This window comes from Cervus canadensis, chromosome 6, assembly GCF_019320065.1.
Source record: "Cervus canadensis isolate Bull #8, Minnesota chromosome 6, ASM1932006v1, whole genome shotgun sequence".
NCBI lineage: Eukaryota > Metazoa > Chordata > Mammalia > Artiodactyla > Cervidae > Cervus > Cervus canadensis.
Window position 1 is genome coordinate 7068714 of NC_057391.1, and position 23256 is coordinate 7091969.

General features: G+C 42.1%; 1 protein-coding gene across 2 annotated transcripts in view; it reads left to right on the plus strand.

The window, feature by feature from the left end:
* Nucleotides 1-23256, plus strand: part of IQGAP2 (IQ motif containing GTPase activating protein 2) — a 299140-nt gene that overhangs the window by 150005 nt on the left and 125879 nt on the right. For both annotated transcript variants that reach the window (XM_043470700.1, XM_043470701.1), the window contains 3 exons: nt 5419-5575; nt 13350-13427; nt 16688-16764. In XM_043470700.1, the coding sequence (XP_043326635.1) occupies nt 5419-5575; nt 13350-13427; nt 16688-16764 (312 nt within the window). The remainder of the gene's footprint in view (nt 1-5418; nt 5576-13349; nt 13428-16687; nt 16765-23256) is intronic.

The window sequence follows — 23256 nt, forward strand, 5'->3', positions numbered from 1 at the left end:
CCACCCCAGCTGTCTCCTAGCCCTGTGGTGAACCATTTGGTATCTGTGCTCCTAGTTCTCTTCCCTTTGTTTTTGTTCGGTTGCTAAGTCATGTCTAAATCTTTGTGACCCCATTGCAGCACACCAGGCTTCCCTGTCCTTCGCTATCTCCCAGAGTTTGCTTAAACTCACATCCATTGAGTTGATGATGTCATCCAAACATCTCATCCTCTGCCACCCCCTTCTCCTGCCCTCAATCTTTTCCACCATCAGGGTCTTTTCCAATGTGTTGGCTCTTCGTCAGGTGGCCAAAGTATTGGAGTTACAGTATCAGTCCTTCCAATGGATATTTAGAGTTGATTTCCTTTAGCATTGACTGGTTTGATCTCCTTGCTGTCCAAGGGACTCTCAAGAGTCTTCTCCAGCACCACAGTTTGAAGGCATCCGTTCTTAGGCACTCAACCTACTTTATGATTCAACTCTCACAGCCGTACATCACTACTGGAAAAACCATAGCTTTGTCTATACAAACCTTTGTCAGCAAAGTGATGTCTCTGCTTTTCAATATGCTGTCTAGGTTTGTCACAGCTTTTCTTCCAAGGAGCAAGCATTCTTTTAATTTTGCTTCAGATTAACATCTGCAAATGGTTATCCATAGCACCTTTCCTTATGGGACAGGCGCGAGGATTAAATGATAATCTGCATATAGTATTAAACCCAGATTCTAGAATAAAATGTGTTAAGTTGCTTCAGTCATGTCTGACTCTGTTTGACACTATGGACTGTAGCCTGCCAGGCTTCTCTGTCCACGGGGTGCTTCTCTAGGCAAGAATACTGGAGTGGATTGCCATGCCCTTCTTCAGGAGATCTTCCTGACCCAGGAATCGAACCAGCGTGTCCTACGTCTAACCCGCACTGGCAGGCAGGTTCTTTACCACTAGCACCACCTCTAGAATAAAATAGTGCTTAATAAACACTAGTTACCATTGATGGTAATAGCATCTTCTTCTGACTTTCAAGGTGGTGAAATATTAATGCCTAATGTCACAAAAAATGCTGTATTTACAAGTCACTGGCAATGTCCTAAAAGATTTTATGCTGTAACTGTGATGCTTGGAAAGCTCTTAAGCAGTCAGGATCTTTCACTTAATAACAATCTGTTGAATACACACTATCTATAAACACATTTGACTGTGTGGATCACAATAAACTTTGGAAAATTCTGAAGGAGATGAGAATACCAGACCACCTGACCCGCCTCTTGAGAAATCTGTATGCAGGTCAGGAAGCAACAGTTAGAACTGGACATGGAACAACAGACTGGTTCCAAATAGGAAAAGGAGTACATCAATGCTATATATTGTCACCGTGCTTATTTAACTTATATGCAGAGTACATCATGAGAAACTCTGGGCTGGAAGAAGCACAAACTGGAATCAAGATTGCCAGGAGAAATATCAATAACCTCATATATGCAGATGTCACCACCCTTATAGCATAAAGTGAAGAAGAACTAAAGAGCCTCTTGATGAAAGTGAAAGAGGAGAGTGAAAATGTTGGCTTAAAGCTCAACATTCATGAAACAAAGATCATGGCATCTGGTCCCATCACTTCATGGCAAATAGATGGGGAAACAGTGGAAACAGTGTCAGACTATTTTTTGGGCTCCAAAATCACTGCAGATGGTGACTGCAGCCATGAAATTAAAAGACGTCTGCTCCTTGGAAGGAAAGTTTTGACCAACCTAGACAGCATATTAAAAAGCAGAGACATTACTTTGTCAACAAAGGTCTGTCTAGTCAAAGCTATGGTTTTTCCAGTAGTCATGTATGGATGTGAGAGTTGAACTATAAAAAAAGGAGTTCTGAAGAATTGATGCTTTGAACTGTGGTGGTGGAGAAGACTCTTGAGAGTCCCTTGGACTGCAAGGAGATCCAACCAGTCCCTCCTAAAGGAGATCAGTCCTGGGTGTTCATTGGAAGGACTGATGCTGAAGCTGAAACTCCAGTGCCTTGGCCACCTGATGTGAAGAGCTGACTCATTTGAAAAGACCCTGATGCTGGGAAAGATTGAAGGCAGGAGGAGAAGGGGATGACAGAGGATGAGATTGTTGGATGGCATCACTGACTCAATGGACATGGGTTTGGGTGGGCTCCGAGAGTTGGTGATGGACAGGGAAGCCTGGCATGCTGCGGTTCATGGGGTCACAAAGAGTCGGACATGACTGAGCAACTGAACTGAACTGATAAACACATTTTCAGTATAGTGGGGTCACAAAAAGAAGAGATTGCTTTTGCCTTTGAGCACTTCATGATGTGGTAAGCATTAGCAATAGCTCCATTTTTAAATAGGGTATAGTTAACCTAAGTTTTTGGAATAATTCGTTTTTTCAGCCATCTGCACATATATTCTAACACAGACAAAAAAACCCAATTCTAAAATACGTCAAAGTTGTTTTTATTTTAGCTTTCTGCTTCTTGGTCTCAAATGTTGATTTGAGACCTCCCTCTTCTGCTATAAATTGTCAATCTACCTCTCCCTGACCCTTCACAATCTACCCCTCAGTTATGGACTTATTATAAAGCAATTATATATTGCTGTGTAAGAAACCAATTTTGTAAATTTTTTCAAGATAATTATTTGAAAACCGGTTTGTTTTAGTGTGAAAGAGCATGATGCTGTAATTTGTAGTTTACTTAGATTAGAAACTTGGTCTAGTGCAGTGGCTTTTAATTTGCCCACATTTTTTTTTATTCAAAAAGACAACATTGTTATTAATTTCTTAATTTTTAAAAATTCATCAAGCCTATGGTACTTTTACATGCATTTGAAGCAAGGCCCATATAACCAAATAACCCTTATTCACCTTGTGTTTGTTACGTGAAAGTGAATTTCGCATCTCATGTTACTATTGAGAGTTCCTTGTTCTTCCAAGTTTTCCCAGTCCCCCTAGGATGTTAGAGCTGCAGGAGGCCTTAACATCCTGCTCATCTCCTGCCCCTTCAACAGAGAAGGACAGAGGCCGAGGGAGGTCAGGGGACATGCCTGGGGCCACAGTGGATGTGGGGCTGAATCCTGGCACAGAGCTCCCTCCACACAGAGCCCCTCTCTCTGGCTGGGAATATTCCCTTTCCTTTGACCCCCTCCCCACTTTCTGTGTCACCAAATCTTGTTACCATTTCCTTGAAATGCCTCTTGCTTTCCACCCTTCCCCTGTCTTCCTGTCTCATCCAGTCCCTCAGTTCCTCACAATGGGAAAGGCTGAGCGCTTTATCTTTGGGGCATCCATCATACAAGATTTGATTTTCTCTAAATACCACTGTCAACCTGTCACTCCTCTGCTGTGAGTCTGCCAAGAGCTTCCTGCTTCCTGTAGCAGCAAATGCCATCACTTCTCTTACTCCAGCTCCTGATTTCACTGTGTACGCTCAGCTTTATTCCTTTCTCCCCATGAAACCTAAAGACCCTAGGTCTTTTCTGGGTTTCTTCCATGGATCGCCATGTTTCCTTTGGACTTTAGTATGTCCTGCTCTCCAATTCCTAGTGTCCCCCTGCCTTGCCTTTCCAAATCCTCTCTTTCCAGCTGAATCCAGGTACCACCACCTTGTCATGGATAACCAGTCTGTGGTACATCCAGACAATGGAATATTCAGGTCAGTTGAGTTCAGTTGCTCAGTCATATCCGACTCTCTGTGACCCCATGGACTGCAGCATGCCAGGCCTCCCTGTCCATCACCAACTGCTGGAGTTTACCCAAACTCATGTCCATTGAGTCAGTGATGCCATCCAACCATCTCATCCTCTGTCGTCCCCTTCTCTTCCTGCCCTCAATCTTTCCCAGCATCAGGGTCTTTTCAAATGAGTCAGCTCTTTGCATCAGGTGGCCAAAGAATTGGAGCTTCAGCTTCAGCATCAGTCCTTCCAGTGATTTTTTAGGACTGATCTCCTTTAGGATGGACTGGTCGGATCTCCTTGCAGTCCAAGGGACTCTCAAGAGTCTTCTCCAATACCACAGTTCAAAGGCATCAATTCTAAGGTGCTCAGCTTTCTTTATGGTCCAACTCTCACATCCATACATGACTACTGGAAAAGCCATAGCTTTGACTAGATGAACCTTTGTTGGCAAAGTAATGTCTCTGCTTTTTAATATGCTGTCCATATTTGTCATAGCTTTTCTCAGTTCTGTTCAGTCACGCAGTCGTGTCCAACTCTGCGACCCCATGGACTATAGCCTGCCAGGCTCCTCTGTCCTTGGGATTTCCCAGGCAAGGATACTGGAACGGGTTGCCATTTCCTTTTCCAACTCCATATTTCACATTGCCTAAACAAGTGGTCAGTAAATACTCCTTGCTTATTAGGGACTCTCTGAGCTTTTAAAAAGTTTTGGCCAGGGCTACAGGCAGTTGAGACGTTTTACAGTGTTCACTGCTTGGATCCGGATCCGTCGTTAATAGTGAGAGCAGCCCTCTCCTCCCTGCCAAGTGTGATGGAGTCAGCGCTGCTGTGTTACTGGTCTTCTGAGGGGCCTCGCAGTCTGGGTGTGGAGCTCACACTCAGAGTTGCTGATGTGGTGGTGAGTTAGTGGCAAAGAGGTGAGGGCTTGCACCCCCGGTGCTTGGGTCTTAGAGTAGGGAAGAGTCCCTCAAGCCTGGGGAGGAAGCACAGAATCCTGTGAGCTCTGGCAGATTCTCTGCACCCCAGCATGAAATGTCAGCTGGCCTGGTCCTCCTCCCATTGTGTGTCTTTGAGCCAGTAATGACCTTGGTGCTCTCTTTTCTACAATACTGGCAGAGTGTCCTAAGATTGAATCTGATCTTTTTCTGAACAACTTTCTCAGTACCCAGAAAATGGCTTCCCCAAAAGCGTGTGGTAGTAAGCTGCTGGCATTGGAAAAAGGAATGTGTCTTAAAGAAGACTGTGTCTGCATTCTGGATTTCAATGTCGCTTTTCCGTGCCTTCCTGCCTCTGCTGGTAGTCATTTCCAGACAGAGCAACTGCAGATTTTACCACACCTTGGACTACACTCTCCCCACGGCATAACCCCTACAAAAACGTCCTCCACTAAGGCTCATAAACTTGGAATTGCTTTTTCTGTAATGTCAGCAAGGCTCATTCCACCCATACAAGCACAGATTGGCCTTTTTCCTCTTTAAGAGACTTGGCAGAGACTCAGATAAAGGTGAAGTCAACAAACTCTGGCACGGTAGTGAGTTTAGTGCTGCTGGGCTTGTCAACCCCTTGTTCCTCTCATGTTCTGAATCCTTGTTCCATCCAGAAGGTTCTCTCTTCCTGTCTATGACAGGTAAAGATGTTTCAGATCCCGCCCCCTTTGTTAATGTCCCTGCCACAGATAGTAAGACACCACATCTCTTCATTTATAGAAAGATACCAAACTGGATTCACTTTAAGATTTGTTTTGCTCTCTTTTAATCCCTCTAGGTGGATGGAAGTCTGCTTAGTTGAAGAATTGCCACCAACGACAGAGCTGGAAGAAGGACTCCGGAACGGAGTTTACCTTGCAAAGTTAGCCAAATTCTTTGCCCCCAAAATGGTATCAGAGAAAAAGATCTATGATGTGGAACAAACACGCTATAAGGTAACTGAGATCTAATTGGTTTTGGCCTCTGGTTCAAAGTGAAAGTTCAGTCCTTCCTTTCCTTTCCTTTCTTTTAGTGTTTCTATCAGGATTTTGTGGGAGGTAGGGGTATGGGGAAGGGGAAGGTCCTTGGTCTTTGAAGCCTGTTAATAATCATTCCTGAGGCAGCAGCAGTTTTAAAAGCAAAGCACTTTTCTGTTTCTGGGCTGAGGCTGAGAGACCTCTGATTTGTGGGGCTTCCAACTTCCAACCTCCATGAATTATTCCTTCATGGAGGTCATGTTATTAGTACCGGTAAATATAAAAGTGGGGGCCCTCTACCCCTCCTCTCTTCACCACCAACACAGTTTATTACTCCCCTTATTCTCATCAAGAAGTAAAGTACCCAGCGGAGACTTGAACTTGTAGCCCCTAAAGAGTTAGAACCAAAGTGATTAAAAAAGAAAAAAAGTACTAATATTGACTAGTCAGAAACTCCTTTCCATTTGATGTTTAAAACAAAATGAGACTAACCTTTTTGTATGCAGCTAATTTTATGAATTATTTCATAGCTAATTTGAGAAGGAATACAGGGAGGAAAACCAAATCAATATAAACACCAATCTTAATCAAAATAAACAAATAAATACAATCAAAATAAACAACCAGTCAGTATAAACACTGTATTATTACAAAAAAAAATGTGGGTATTTTATGGATATAATGTTTAAGTATTTTCAGGTAAGGTGATATATCTATGATTTGCTTCAGAATAATTGGGAAGAGGGTTGACAGAGATTCAAGACCAGACATGAGTTTGTAATTGTTGAGATTAAATGATGGGTGCTAATGAGTTCTTTATACTCTTCTGTCTACTGTTTTATGTTTGAAAATTTCCATTAAAAAGTAAAGAAGGAAAAAGTAAGCACCAGCCTAAAAGACACCTTGATTATATGTGTCTTCAAAAAGGAATTTTTAAATGTGTGCTCTTCTCTTCTGGAATGTGAGATCTCTTCTCCACTTTGGGTCAGAGTTCCTAAAGCTTCTTTGAAACTTGATTTTTTTGTTTGTTTGTTTTCTCAATATCCTGTGTTTGCTTTTGTTATATCAGTGTTTTTTTATCTGTAGATTTTCAAGTGTTTTAAAAAGTTATTTCTCTTAAAATTTCAAGGATGACATTAAGTATAATTGAAAATAGAATAATTTTCCATTTAAGGCATGAGTCACACTACCCTTCAGTTGTTATTGAGACAAAATTTCTTTTTAAAATATGTATATTGAATTCAGAGCAAATGTCTGAGTAATGATTTAGGCTAACAGGCAAGATGAATTGACATCTTTTTTGACAAGTCTCTTTTCATCATCTAATCTAAAAGGGAATGAAGCAAAAGTCTCTGCCTTGAATAATGTTATGAAAAATATGTTTGCGTATGTTAAAATAAGTTTATTAAGTCATGTGTTTATTAACTCTGGATGTTTCTCCCTAGAGTGAGTTTCCAGCCTTTTGCAAGGCTTAAGCAAAACAAATGATTTAGCCAGCCAAAATTAAAGTTTCTTTTTTTAATTTTCAGGAATATTTTTAAAGTTCAGAAAAAAATTATTTGTATCCCCTGTGTCACAAAATAAATGAACATTTGTCCACATTTTAGAACATGATCTTTCTTTTATTTTCATTGCTTCTGTGATGGGTTGTTATCAAGACCTAGATCTATTATAACGGCCATATAGATTTGATGATAAAGTGTCAGGGGCTCCAGCCTTCCCTGGAAAGGGATTGTGGGTGTTTTGTTTTGATGTGTGGATTGGGAGAGTCAGGCCAGAAAGACAGACCTTCAGTGAAAGCGAACCTCAGAGCTGCAGGGGGGCTAATTCCCCTCCTGGCACATTGTACGCCTTGAATATAGGTATCTCTTGCCAGTTCGGCTCTGGACCCGTCATGGCAACTTAAACAGGTACCATTGCCTCCTGGCATCAGAGATCCTATTATTTGAATCCATAGCAACTTCTCTTTGGGATGGGGACAGGGAGAATATTTCTAATCTCTTGTTACAAAATAAAACATCTGGGGCACCTGGACATGTGCTGACATCCCTGAGCAAAACATCGTGACAGAAGGAAGTGATCTGTGTTACTGTCCCCCATCCCATCAAGCCCCAACTGGGATGCACAGAAGAAAGGATCTTAGGAGAGGCGTGGAAAGAGGGGAGGTGGCAGATGGAGGGGAGTCGATGCCAGCTGTGACGTGGGAGAATCATGGGACAGAGGGAAACTACCCCTCTGTTAATTCACTGGAGAAAAGAGGCTTTTCTTTTCTTCTCCTTGTATTAAATCCCTGAACGTGTCCTTGAGTGGAATTGTTGGTGATTTGCTGTGTCATCGTAAGTTTGTATTTTAAGGCTATTTTGTTTCTTCTGCAAAAATGAAAGGAGACAAATATTAGTGGGCAGGAGACAGCTTCCTGTTCATGTGTTTTTCGGATCTAAAGCCTGTCACATGGTCCTCTTCAAGGAGCCCTAAATCACGGGACGGCAGCAAAGACGCTGAAACACAAGGGAACACTCGCTAACCTAGGCCTGTCTCCTGATGGGCCATCTGGAAACCATGAGCTCAGTGAGCCTGAACGCTCTGCAGGCTCTGCTGGACTGTGGCCATAAAATATGACCCACCTGTTGGGCCCTGTGTCCCTGAGGAGAAGCTCTGTCCCGAATCCCAGGGCCTCGGTCGTGGCATGCGTGGCTTTGAGCGAAGCAACGGGAGCATTCACGCAGCCCTGCCCTCATTGTTCCCAGCATGTTGTGTGCAGCCTCAGCCCCTCGTTAATTGAGGCTTAGAAAGTTATGCCAGGTGCTGAGTTAAACCTTCCAGTGATGAGTGTCCTCTCCCCGACCATCTCCACCTCCCCCTCCAGGTCTGAGTTGCGTGATCATGCCATGCACACGTGGACACGCCACACTGCGCTGTAGTAATTATTTTGTTCTGGAGGCAAGGACTCTGCGTGTCTCTTCTGCCGTGTCTGTGGTGAATGGTTCAGGTTCTGGCCCAAAGAGCTGTTGAGTAAAGGAATGAATGACAGTGGTTTCTTTTTTTATGTTTTAGAGATTGCTTTTTATGTGGGCCATTTAAAAAGTCTCTTGTTGAATTTGTTAAAATATTGCTTCTGTATTATGTTTTGGTTTTTTGACCATGAGGTATGTGGGGTCTTACCTCCCCAGTCAGGGGTTGAAGCCGCACCCCCTGCATTGGAAGGCAAAGTCTTAACCTCGGGAGTGCTAGGGAAGTCCCAACTAGTACTTTCTAGAAAGCCAGAGGGCTCCATTTCTTGTCTTCTATGCTTTATTCAATCCTTTATTCAATACTTGCTGAAACTCTTCCTCTAAGTGTGATGCTCAGACTTCCGATGGTCCCCCACGATGGGTGTGTGTAAAAATGTGAACTTTTGGGCCCTCCCCCAGAATCTTAGCCAGGGCCCCAGGAAGCTCCATTCTTAACTATCACCTCAGGTGATCCTTTTCTTACATACTACTAAGGTTTGAGAACCACTGCTCTAATAGGTGGATACATCAATATAATAAGGTTTAATAAAGTTATAGGGAAAGAAGATAAAGCTGTACTAAGATAGAAATACATAAAGGGTAGAACTCATTTATCCTTGCAATCCTCATCCATACGTACCAGGACCAGCCCAGGGGACAGTTGACCGTTGCCTGGAGAGACAAGAAGTAAGAGGATTCGAGAGGGGACATGAAGGGTGAATCCTGGAGAAGGACTGGAAATGGGTGGAGAGACGGAAGAGAAGGCAGCGAGGTGGATGGGGGGAGGTACCTATGCAGAGTGTGGTCAGTTCTGAAGCGGGATGGACTATACAGGTGCCAGAAGGGTTTCCGGGGTGGGGCTTCACAGAGGAAGGTTCCCAAGCCGATTAGGACGACCAAGAGAAAGAGGAGTGGAAGAAGAAGGGGGCGCTCCTTGGAGAGAATTCCGTCTGCTAAGCCTCACAGCAGTGTCATTCTGGACAGTGCCTTGACAATTGTAGATTTATAACAAATGCTCATTGAACATTTAGTGGGGCCTTAGGGAAAGCTTACACAGTGGTCAGTAGTATGAGCTGCAGAACCAAAACACTTCAGAATCTGGCTTCACCACTTGCTTTGACTCTGTGAGCTTCAATTTCTTGAGATTAAAGTGGGAAAATACTAACAGAATCAACTTTGTAGAGAAATTGGGAGGAACAAATGTGGTCATCTATACCAGGCGCTCTGCCCAGTGCCTGCCTGATAGAGGTAAGCACCCTGTAACTGTTATAGATGGTGTTTGTTCTGAGGCTCCTTAAGCAGTAAATTGACCAGAATATTTGGACTAGGGGTCAGGGAATCCTGCAACCTAATCTTGACCCCTGAGCTCAACAAGTTAGGTCAACTCGAATGTCTTAAATACTTGGGCCCTCAGGTTCTTCATGTATAAAATGAGCAAATTAGAATAATTACTGGTTTCAAACTACCTCATAGTTCTAAATTGCCTTGATCCTAATATATAAGAAGTTACCATCCACAGAAAGCTTACATAATACCTCGTTTATTCAATTAAACTGCAGTACTCTTGTTTGCTGGTGCTATAGTAGCTCAGTAATAGAAAATCAGCATGTCTTTTCTAGTCTAATACCTGAAAGAAGTTAGGCAGGTGGACCATAACAACCCTTGACTAAGTTTGACTATAGATGTAGCACCTAGTCTAACATATTATTGTTAGTGTGGAACTGGTGAAAAGACAAAGTATAAATGGTTATGATGGACTAAGTTTATTTTGAGCCTCTTTAGAAGACCTTTTTTGTTCTAACTGAAATAAATCTGTAGATTGAAGATGTTAATATAGTTCACTCACTGAAGCTTCCTTCTAAAATATATAGACATGGAGCATGGGGTTCTGAAGTCAGCATTCCTCAGGTGCTTAAAGTGGATGAAGGATTTGAAACCTGTCACGTCATTTACTATAGAAATATGACCAAGATAACCACCCTTTCCTTCAGTGCCTCTTACATGAAGCGCTGAACTTTTTTTGACCTTAAAGGTGAATAAAGTTTCAAGCCCAGTCTCGTAGCATAATAATTACCATAACCAACATTTATTGCACTTAGGTGTACTTTGCAACTGAGTGTTCCATGTATAGTCTCAAGAAATTCCTCAACCCAAAGAAACATACCATTCCCATTTTGTGGCTGAGGAACCGAGGTTCAAAGAGACTTGGAACTTTCCTGAGGTTACATAGCTAATGAGACCACTAAATGGATGGGATGTTTTTATTGCATAATTTGGATTGTTCAAGGCTATCAACCAAAGATTCTCAGAAACCAACCTAGGGTCAAACAAAACTATATTTATCTAAACTCAGAAAAAAAAGCCAAGGAAAAAAGCATACCCATGGAGCTATAAGAGGAAATAGGAGCTTAGTAGAGATTTGAGCTTGTACTGAGCTATTCTAATAAGGATTTAGGGAAGCAAGACCAGTTATCTTTGGGATGTTCTCAGGAAAGTGAAAGTGAAGTCTTGCTCAGTCGTGTCCACCTCTTTGCGACCCCATGGACTGTAGCCTGCCAGGCTCCTCTGTCCATGGGATTCTCCAGGCAAGAATACTGGAGTGGGTTGCCATCTCCTTCTCCAGGGGATCTTCCAGACCCAGGGATCAAACTCCAGTCTCCCACATTGCAAGCAGACTCTTTACCATCTGAGCCGCCAGAGAAGTCTAAAACGTGAAAGTTGCTCAGTCGTGTCCAACTCTTTGCGACCCCATAGACTATAGAGTCCATGGAATTCTCCAGGCCAGAATACTGGAGTGGATAGCCTTTCCCTTCTCCAGGGGAATCTTCCCAACCCAGGGACTGAACCCAGGTCTCCTGCATTGCAGCCAGATTCTTTACCAGCTGAGCCACCAGGGAAACCCAAGAATACTGGAGTGGGTAACCCATCCCTTCTCCACCAGATCTTCCCGACCCAGGAATCGAACTGGGATCCCCTGCACTGCAGGTGGATTCTTTACCAACTGAGCCACCAGGGAAGCCCAATACTAATGGTGTTATCAGCAAGTAGGATCAATTGGGTGTCTTGGTAATTTTTATCTAGGAGGTGAGAAGATTCACTAGGGACCAGATTGCCATAGTCAAGAAATAAGTCACCCGTCTTATTTGGAAGAGGACTATGTTAGTCACTTTATGGTGTTGAGGGTCCTCAGCCCTGACATGACTGAGGATTGTCTCCATTCTGGCCCTCCACATTCATAGAGTGGCCGTGCCTGAGAACTGTTTGTGTTCTGCAAACGTTGTTGATGCTGAGTTAGCCTCAGACACTAACGCCTGGCTGTGAACTGTCTGGGTGCACTCTCTCTAGGCTTTTCCTCTCTTTGCATACCCTTCCCCCTCAGATTCTCTCCTCTCCCTCTAGTTATCTCACAGTAGTTAACTAATTTCTTTCCTCTGAAGAGTAATCCCCTGGTCAGTAGGCCCTATGCTCTGCCCTGGGGGGTGCTAACATGGTTTTCAGATCCACAGAGATTTAGTCTTGAATCCCAGCTCAGCCCCTCAACAGATGTTTGACTTTAGGCAAATCACTTCATCTTTGTCCCCTAGGTTTCCTCATCTCTTAAAAAAATGGGAATAATAACTACTTTGCAGAGTATTTGGAAAATTAGAGATAATTTATATAAAGTGCTTGACATACACAGTCCAATCTCAGTAAATAATGGCCACTATCAAAAATGCATAAATATTTGTCAAATTTTAATTTGCTCATGCTTTATAATTTCTAACAGCAAGAAAAGTAATTTTTGTTAAATCAACCATTAGGTTGTAGAAACTCACAGAAGATGGGAAGAGCTAGATTTTGTGAATGTGATAATCTACCATTGGGTGTTAGTTATGATGAAACTTGCTGTAGTTACTTTTTATTTTATTCAAAGTGAAAAATAAGATATATAACATTATGGTAGACATTTAACTAATGAAATATATAAGATTATTTTAAAGCTGTCAGCAGTATGTACCTGATAAAACTTCATAAGAGAGCAACAAGAATATTTTATTTATAGACTGTGTATAAAATAATGACTGGCTGATTAGAACTATAAGAACGGAAAATAGAGCCTATTTTTATTATATGGGTAGAAAAAGGTCTTGTGAAATATTTCCGCTGAAAGTTTGCTTCTTGTACAAGGCCAAGGTTAGAATTAGATTATAAAAGGAATAAATACTAAAATTAGCTCTGAATCATGGAGTGTTTTTTTGTTTTCATCTTTGTATTTTTCTACACTTTCCAGTTTGGTTTTTTTCTTTCATTATTATCTTTTTTTTTTTTTTTAAACATTAATCATATTATAGCTGTGATCTAGCAGAACCAGAAACCACACACACACACAAAAGACATCTAGTCTTGTAAAAATCCTGTTTTTCCTGAACTTACTGTTGCTCTCAGCCATGGTTGCCGCAGTCCTGACACTGTATGTGTGTGTTTGGGGGGGGCACACATGTGCTCATGCATGTGCACACATGTCTCATAAAACATCCTTAGGCGTGCTAGACAGCAAATGGTCTTCGGGAGTCTCGTTCAGAACTGCCTCAAACGTGTGAATTCTGGGCACTGGAGTGGTCCGTCCCAGATGGCTGGAGTGTTGCCGAGTCTCGCCTGCTTTCGGGTCGCTGTATGTGAGCGCCCAGGCACTGTTCTGGGAGGGACACGCCTGGAAGCGCCGTGCTAGTGGCGGCCGCGGTCACTTTCTCACCTCCGTCTCTGTGTCCCCTCTTCTCCGTTAGAAGTCGGGCCTTCATTTCCGGCACACGGACAACACGGTGCAGTGGCTGAGAGCCATGGAGGCCGTCGGGCTGCCCAAGGTAAGCTTGGCCGCGGAGACGCGCACGGGCACCCCCGCGTGGGAGGCGCTGCGCGGACCCGGGCGTCAGCGCGGCAGATGTCCTCGCTGCCCGAGTGGGAAACGCGAGGACTGAACAAACATACGGAAAAGCATGCGAAAAGTGACATACGGCAAGGCTTCAGGCTGGGGGCCGCGAAGAGTTAAACAAGGTCACAACAGGCCTTGCCTGGTAGATAACTGACTTAGAAGCGCCATCTCCCTCTTTCGTATTGCTGTTTATACCTAAGATTCCAAGTCTCTTTGTATCGGTATATATTGTATCATTATAAATCATCATTATACATTTATTTTGATAAAGTAAATATTATTATAATCATAGTATCACTTTAAAGTTTAATGGCTAACGAGTCAGAGCTCTTACTCCTGAAATAGATCACCCAAATAAAACTCATTCTGCAGATATTTAGAACTTGTTAAATTCAAAGAGCAGATACCCTTACACCTGTGAGACAGATTAGACAAGTAGAGGAAATGAGAAAAGAATTACATGTGATAGAAATTGTAGAGCTATTTCTTAAACTTCTGATTTTGAAATAATTTTAGCATCACAGGAAGTTGCGAAAATAGTACATCTTTATGTAAATTTCATTCAGGTTCCCCTCATGGTGACATCTCATAACTGTAGTACAGAATTAAATTGGCATTGGTGAATGAATGTTAACTAGACTCAGACTTTATTCAGTGTTCACCAGTGAACATTCGTGTGTGTGTGTGTGCACGCGTGCACACACGCGCGGGTGTAGTTCAATCCATGAATAGACTTCTGTGACCACTAGCAGAATCAAGATACAGATACTGCAGAGAGGTTGGCCTTTACATAACTCCCTTTTCCAGCGCTGTCTCCTGGCAGCCCACTAATCTGTTCTCATCTCTACAGTTTTCTCATTTTGAGAATGTTATAGAAATGGAATCGTGCTGTAGGTAACCTTTTGAGACTGACTTTTTCACTAAGCACAATGCCCTTGCCATCCGTAAGGTTTCCATGTGTATCAGTAGTTCCCCTTTTTTAACTGCTTACTTAATAAGTCCAGCTATTTTAAAGAAATTATTTTAGAATGATCCAGCAAGGGGATAGGCTACTGACTTATTTAGGTCTGTGTTGTTTTTATTATTAATCCAGCTTTGCAATTAAAAACACCCCCACAACAAAACAAAGAATTCCTTAAGGTGAATTATGAATGCCTATTTTTTATACATTTGTGCTAATACCTGTTTTAACTCAGTTCATTTTATCTCGCAATGGTCAATGTTGATCATTTTTATTTTGCAATTTTTAATTAAACTACTTTCCCCTCTCCTAAAATGTTGAGAATATTGAATGCTATTCCTTTTCGGGCGGTAGTTATCATACAGAATTCATATTTCTAAATTGTGATTTAGTGAGTATTAGCAGGGTGTTGAGTGGTAACCAGATTAAAAAAGAAAGAAATTAAAATGCCGTTTTTCTGTATGAGGCTGCATATGTTAGTTAGGATAATTTCATTATGTTTGAAAGATTTGATTTAAACCTTCTCAAGTTGTGTGTGTGTGTTGGCCACATTTATTTTGATTTTAAGCCAAACAAGTGATCCATGCATCAGATTCTATTTTAATCCTGATGTTTATTATGAAATCAGTGATATATTACATTGCAGTAATGAGAAGCCAACAGTATACTGAATTGACTTAGATGTATTAATAAATTCCTTCATGTATCAATATGAGCTGCCTACTCTGTGCTCAGCTTCATGTTACACACTGGGGTTACAATGCTGAAGAAAATGTTTTGGTGAACTGTAAATCAGTCCCATCTCCTTGATAAAGGAAGACATATTCATAATGATTTTCCAAGAGGAACATCAGTATAAAAGTTTCTTTTTTAAAGAAGAGGGGACGTTACAGTTGTCCTCTGCTTACACAGAACTTTTAAACCTGGTCATGTTCTAGATTGGGAATCCTCTTCCCATTGATACTTTAGCAGCAAATGTATTAAAGAAAGTTAGAAAGACCTTTAAAATTTCATAGACTATAGATATTTCTTGACGCACTCAGTGACTGTACATTTTATAGTTCAAGAAACTTTGCTTTTTTCTTAGCTTTGTTCAGTGTCCAATAGAAAGCTGTGCTTGAGTATCAAGTACTACCATATGGTACTCAATTTTAGTTTTTATGTCAAATTTTATAAAATATTTGCCGAAAGCAAGTAATGCCAATATGCTTCTCTTAATCTTAGGAGCTTCGATCCTAATTATTCATTTTTGGTGCCGTATTCTGAAATCTGTTTCTTATTAGGTTTTTAGTTTCAAGCTCAAAAAGCGTATCAAGGTGCATTAAAAGTTTTAGTGTTCAGACTTTTCAATCTACTACCTCCATTCATAGATGGTTATCAAAAAGAACTAATCAGGTGCACAGAAAAAGCAGGGATGTTTATTGTAGTGACTTATAATAGGGACAAAATTGGGGGAAAAAAATGTTCAACCATGGAGAACTGGTTAAATTATGGTTCAAAAATATGAAAGAATCCTGTGCATCTACTAGAAGTAATGTTCTTATAGACTAATGAAGGAAATGGAAAACAGTCATGCTCTATCAGAGTTTTAAACAGGCTTATATTACTTGCAATTTGGTTTTCAAATACCCACATACATAAATGTAAAAAAAAAAAAAACAGACATACAGATAAAAGACTGGAAGAAAATATACCAAAATGCTAATAGTGACAGTCTGGAGGTAGCTTTATAAGTGTTTTTCTTTTATACTTTACTGTCCAGATTTTAATCAGTAAAAATGGGATATTTTTTCTCCTTAAAGTAGTACATGGGTATGTGTGTATTGTATGTATATACATACATGTTTACAGAACTGTGTGGCCAAGTTCTTAACAGTGTAATAAAATAATTTCAAAAGGACACCCTTCTCAGGCCAGGTGACTTCTGGGCAGGCACGAGAGTGACTCATGGGCTCAGGCCTTGTGGGGTGAAGCTGCCACCCAGCCCTGTGGACAAAGCCTTCTTGAAGTGGCTGACTGTGAATCTCCGTTGAGCCGCTAGGAGGCGCTGTCAGGCCGGGACCAGATGCAGTGATTGGTCCACGTGGAAACAACATGAGGCACAACTGAGATTCCCCTTCATTTAAATAAACACAGAACTGCAGGGACAATCAAAACAGGGTCATTTGGGGAGTTAAAATAATTGTGAAAAGCAGCACTTAATAAATACATCTTCCTCTTTTGTTTTCCAGATATTTTACCCAGAAACAACAGATGTCTATGACCGGAAAAACATACCAAGAATGATATATTGCATTCATGCACTGAGGTGGGGAAAAAAAATACAATTATCTAGGAAGTAAAATTTAAATAAAACCACAGTTTCAATTGTGAAAGAGCTCTTCTCCCTCTTTTTAGAGAGAGCTCTTTTTTTAAAAAAATAATAATAATCTGAACTTTTATTTTTAAGATTGATTTCTAAATTTGCTGGTAAAAAATTAAGATAATTGTCATATAACAATACTTGAACTTGAAAAACATTTTTCCTGTTTTTTTAATCTATTTCAAAATAGAAAACCAGAAAAATGAATGAAAGACCTGTGAGTATAATAAGGAGAAAATTTTTACAGAAATTTCTAGGAACCTAATAATAATGTGCTTTCATTGTCTTGAGTTATACTACTTTACAAATATAGCTACTTTACAAACTACTTTACTACTACTTTACAAACACATCAAATGAGCAGCTTTAATGGTCATACATTTGATTGTGATACTCTTAAAATCATTAGTTTGGCTCAGTTCTTAGCATAGATTAGTAAACTTCACTATAAAAAAATCTTTTGAACTTTTGTTCAGTAGAACTTGTACCATAAGGGTAAATAAGAAACTAAAATTAGTCAAATCATGATACATTCAATCTTTAAAGCATTTGTTTGATATCTTAATATTTTTAAGGGCTTCCCTGGTGGCTCAAATGGTAAAGAATCTGCCTGCAATGTGGGAGACCCAGATTTGATCCCTAGGTTGGAATTTTTTTTTAATGTTGAGATTCTACCAGTCACAGAGTATTTCTTACCTTATTGGAAGAAATGTGATTTTAGAATCAAAAATGATTCTAAAAATCCAATTTGTGGCCGTTGTCTTGAGTGCACACAGGTAATGACTGAAAGACTTTGTGTCTGATTAGATTTTACATTTCTTTTAGAACATCTGCCTCGTGTTTATATCACTGAAAGCCATTTTCCTGGCAGAGTATTCAGCCTAGAGGTTTATATTAACTTCTTTCTGGCTTTCTTCCTCTCCAAAGAAGATTTTTATAATATATATATATACATATATATATAATATATATATAATTCATTGCAATATTGGATTACTAAAGGTTTTTGATTATGTCAAATAATTTGACTCCCCCACACCATCAGTACTTAAGAGATTTCTTTGGAAGATGACAGTTGCTTGAAATACAGACCAAATGTAGGTGTCTGTCCTACTATTTCTTTTTACTCTAGTAATTTAGAACAACTGAGGGGAAAAAATGGTTCTATGCCTTCCCCCCCTCTTATGTGGCTAGTATATCATTGTTCTAGGTTTTCTAAAAGCTCTTGGTGCCCAAGTGCTCATTTTGATGAATATTATCAAATGCGTTGCCCAGCATTCTTGGTCAGATGCTTTTCAGAGCCTAGAATCATCACTTAACACTTTGTGACCTGCTAAGCCAACCATTAGTTAATCATTATCATATCCATGCTTCTGAAGGAAAAGTGTTAGTTGCCCAGTCGTGTCTGACTCTTTGTGACCCCATAGATGGTAGCCCACCAGGCTCCTCTGTCCATAGATTCTCCAGGCAAGAATATTGGAGCAGGTTGCCATTCCCTTCTCCAGGGGATCTTCCTGACCCAGGGATCAAACCCACATCTCCTGCATTGCAGGCAGATTCTTTACTGTCTGAGCCACCACGGAAGCCCATGCATCAGGGTGCTCACCTCCCAATCTATAGCCTGCTGTCTATAAGGTAACACTGATTTCCTGAAATGCACACCTGAGGTGTTAATGTAAGCAGCTTATAAAGAAATGGTGCGCTAGGTTCTTTTCTGGTGATGTCCCTGTTGTTTGGAAGTTACAGAGAACTGCACGGAGGCTTACAAACGTGTGCCTGCCATAGTTTGAACAACGGCTTGAGCAACTTGGTAAACAAAGAAAAGGCAACTTCTTGCTCACGTGGCTAATTGCATGCAAATGTTTTTCTCAAGTATTTAGACTGTCTTTCTCAGGTATTCAGTTACTCATCATGGAAGTCTCCATTAATGGAGCGGATTCCTGCCGAATGTTCTTCACCAGATCTGACCTTAAGTAGGAATTTTAAAAGCAGGATCTTGAAAAGCAATATTCAGTTAATAAACAGCATTCCCTGGGAGACTCTCCTTCACTTTTCTCTGTTATAAACATTGTATGAAAGTTAAAGTGTAGGTCCCTCAGTCGTGTCCAACTCTGCAACCTCATAGACTGTAGCCCGCCAGGCTCCTCTGTACATACAGTTCTCCAGGCAAGACTATTGGAGTGGGTTGCCATTTCCTTCTCCAGGGGATCTTCCTGATCCAGGGATCAAACCCAGGTCTCCTGCATTGCAGGCAGATTCTTTACCCTCTGAGCCACCAGGGTGCTCCTTGATAGGGCATGGAGAAGTCTCAGGTGTATCTAGTTGTTTTCTATCAAAACCCTTTCCTGCCATGGTTTAGCATGCGGTCAGTTCCTCAAATGAGGCTGATATTCTGTTCTGTTGGACCAGACTCTTTTGGAAGCTGGGTAGCAGCGCATTTTCATAAGGACAGTGGGTTTGCCCTCACTGTGTGATTAGAAGTGATGCTGAAAATGAACCAAGATGTCCTCGGCAGTTATATACTAGCTGCAGATAGAGCAGCATTGCTGGTGTAAAGATTGTCATTACCTGCCAGGGAATTAGGCAGGTCGGAAGTTCTATCATAGATCAGGAGCCAGGCAGAAAGATCCCCCAGGTGCGCAGCCTGGAGGCCTGACTGATCTGCAGAGTGCATCCCTGGCCCTGCCAACTTGTTTTCTCTTCTCTGTCTTCTTGATTTGGGTTTAACAGCCTCATTAAAAACGCCCTGGGTTCTTGCCCTGGCTTCCTGCTTGTGTCTACTTGTGCCTTTTCCTGCCTGCCTCGCCGCTTCACGGAATTTCTGACCCCGGCCCCCAGGCCTCACCCTCTGTGTCAGTTCAGCGGGGTGTTCTCAAGGCCAGACCCAGGCGGTGTTAGCCAGGCAGCCCCACAGGGAGTCCAGAACCTCTGCGTCACGCAGACCCACCAAAGGAATGGGTGGCCTCATGTTCTTTTCAAGGAAATGTCTATTATCTTTTCCTTATTTGAAATAAAAACGTGTTCACTGTGGAAAACATTGGCAGATTTGAAACTGAGTCCCCCTAAACCAAGTTCCTCTGGCAGGCTGATGGTTCACCTCTCTGTATAACTTTCTTTTCTTTCTTTTCCTAAACCTGTTCCCCCTCAAGATTAAGGAGTCTCAAAGAAAGGGGAGGGGGGATTAAAGCCGAGCAGGGATTAAAGCCCTGAGGGGACTTCCCAGATACAAAAGCCCCTCCATGTCCCCTGTTTCTTGTTGGAAAAAAAGGGGGGTGGGGGGGTTAGTTTCCTAGGCCTTTCCCCAGTTTCAAAGCGCAGACTCAAGTAGTAAGTGATTAGGGTAATAGACCCAGGACTCTTCCTCCTGAAGGAATATAGATCATCTTTGAGTCGTCCTGTAGAAACCAAGACCCTCACCCAGATGGAGGATCTGACTGCATGCTTAGCATGAGCGCTGTGCGTAGACCTCAGACCGATTGGAACTAGCAGGCTGAGCTTCCCAGAACATCACCCCGTTACCTCACCACCAACCAGTCAGAGGTGACCCTTCCTTCTAGGTCCCTCTCCCCTAATATTGTCTTTACAACTCTTGCCCGAAAGCCACTGACAAGTTTGGGTCTTTTGAGCACAAGTCGCCAGTTTTCCTCTCTAGGCCCTGCCACAAACTTTTCTCTGCTCCAGGCGCTGACATTTCAGTACCAGATGACAATGACTTGTTTGTAACTATTGCGTGTTTTCTTTGTGGCTTTATTTGGAATATTTAAAGCCTGCGCAATAAAAGGAGCCACCTCACGGAATGAGACCCTTGCTAACAAGAGACTGATAGTTTTTTTTTTTTCCAGTCTGGAGGCCTTCTAACCATGGAGAACGCTTTTTGCCTGTTGTTTATTGCTCAATGTATTAAGCAACTGTTAAATGTTTAAACATTAGTTATGCAGTTGAATTCCTTTAAAATAAATAAATTTAGTAGACTGCTTTTTTGACTATCTCAAATACCTTAAAACACAAGTAAATGCCCAGATACATTATTACAAACTTACTACACTTAAACTTATTCTAAAAAATCCACACTGCAAGTTTCACTTGTAGTTTCATTATTTAGCCACTGATTTTGATGCATTCTAAGGCTGTAAAACTTTGATACCTACCCAGAGTTCACATGGTCACTAGAAACAGAGCACCTCTTTAGTGGACCGGGTTACAGACCTGATTTCTGACCAATCATTGCTGGTCAGAACACGGTATCAGTTTGGGTTCTTCTCCTAAGGTGAGTCCAACCTTGGCCACCAGGAATCAGGCTGAACTTGATTTGCAAAATCAACCAGACCTTGTACTATTTGGCTTTCAGGTAGGTTTTTATTTCCCATCCAGTCCCCACCCTCTGTCACTCAGAAATGGTTTGCTTTCATGTCTCGCTTGGCCAGTGCTCCATAACCCATTGTCCTGTCTTCATGATGTATTGGCCTCGTCTGTTAACATTGTTAAAGGTTAATGTATGCCCTTCGAATATTTTCTCGAAATCAGTTGGGCATTCTAGAGGTTTCTCCCCCAGGAGATGAGGGATGGACTCTGCCTTATGCTCTTTGGGACCACTTGGCTGATAGCATCTCGGATCCTGTTTCTGGACCCTGTCTCTGCTTGGCTATTGACGCAGCCGTCAGTACTGTACCTTCTTTTCACCAGGCTGTTTTTGTCACCTTCTGTGCCCCTCGGTCTATTCTTATCTTGGGATATTCCCTTGGTTTTCTCGACTATTTGTCTTACTCAGAGTTCCTGGTCTGTATTTTTTCCTGTTGTATAAAGAGTACAAAAATAAGCACATATTTATGCACTATAGACAGACATAAGAAAAAACAAAGCATCTGTATTTTAACAACACTTCCTAGCTTGTTAAAATCCATATAAATATTATGTGAGTCTTATCTCTGCATTACAAATTCCTTTTGGTCCACTTTATACTGGACTTCCCTGTTGGCTCAGGCAGTAAAGAATCTGCCTGCAATGGGGGAGGCCTGGGTTCGATCCCTGGGGCAGGAAGATCCCCTGGAGAAGGAAACGGCTATCAACTCCAGTATTCTTGCCTGGGAAATCCCAAGGACTGAGGAGCCTCGAAGGCTACAGTCCTTTGAGCATCGTTTTGAACTCCAGGCCTTTCTCCGATCTAAACAAGATTTGTTGTTGCTGTTCAGTTGCTCAGTGATGTCTGACTCTTTGCGACCCCACCGACTGCAGTACGCCTGGCTTCCATGTCCTTCACGATCTCCCGTAGTTTGCTCCAACTCCAGAGTCTTCTCCAACACCACAGTTCTAAAGCATCAGTTCTTCAGTGTTCAACCTTCTTGACGGTCCAGCTCTTACATCGCTACATGACTACTGGAAAAACCATAGCTTTGACTATATGGACCTTTGTTGGCAAAGTGGTGTCTCTGCTTTTTAATACGCTGTCTAGGTTCATCATAGCTTTTCTTCCAAGGAACAAGCATCCTTTAACTAACCAAGATTAGTGTCTTCTTTTTTGATGGACCAGATTGCTTCAGTTTGGTCCTGGGAGCTCTTTCTGGCCAACTCCTTTGTCCTTGTAACACTGTCCTTGACATTTCTTTGAAATATCCTTGCTTTGTGGCCACAAGCAGAGGTTCCAGTCTTTCCCTGATTGTGTACACGTGCTCAGTCGTGTCCAACTCTTTTCAGCCCCACGGACTGTAGCCCACCAGGCTCCTCTGTCCGTGGGATTCTCCAGGCAAGTATACCGGAGTGGGATGCCCGGCCCTCCTGCAGGGGATCCTCCCAACCCAGGGATCAAACCTGAGTCTCCTACATCTCCTGCAGGTGGGTTCTTTACCACTGCACCACCCAGGAATCCCCTTTAAAGTTGTCAGGTGTTTGTAACAATTTCCCTGGCTTAACACACGAGGCTTCTGGATTCAGCTTTTCTTACTAGATAAAGTTTATTTGCTGGTTAAGATTCTTACACTGACCGCAAGGTCAACGCATGTCTGCCTCTCCTCTGTGTGAGGATGACTGTTCCCACTGCAGAGTCTGTGGTTGCTGTCCAGCAGTCATGTCTTCAGACCCAGTGAAGATGCCAAAATAGCACACGTTCAGGGCTTGGATTTATGAAAATGGTGGCGGCAGCCACACTTCTGGTTGACCAGCTGTCCCAAGTACTCTGAGCGGTTTGTGAAGAAGGGCTCCTCTAGTAGGTAAACCTGAGGAACTGGTTCAGAGGCAGCCTGGTTAGCAAAGCAGCTCAAGCGGTCCAGAATCTTCTTGCAATGCAGGAGATGCGGGTTCAGTCCCTGGGTTGGGAAGATCCCATGGAGTAGTATACCCACTCTACTCTTCTTGCCTGGGACATCCCATGGACAGAGGAGCCTGGTGGGCTACATCAATAGGGTCGCAAGGAGCTGGAGACACCTGAGCACACAGCATGCACAC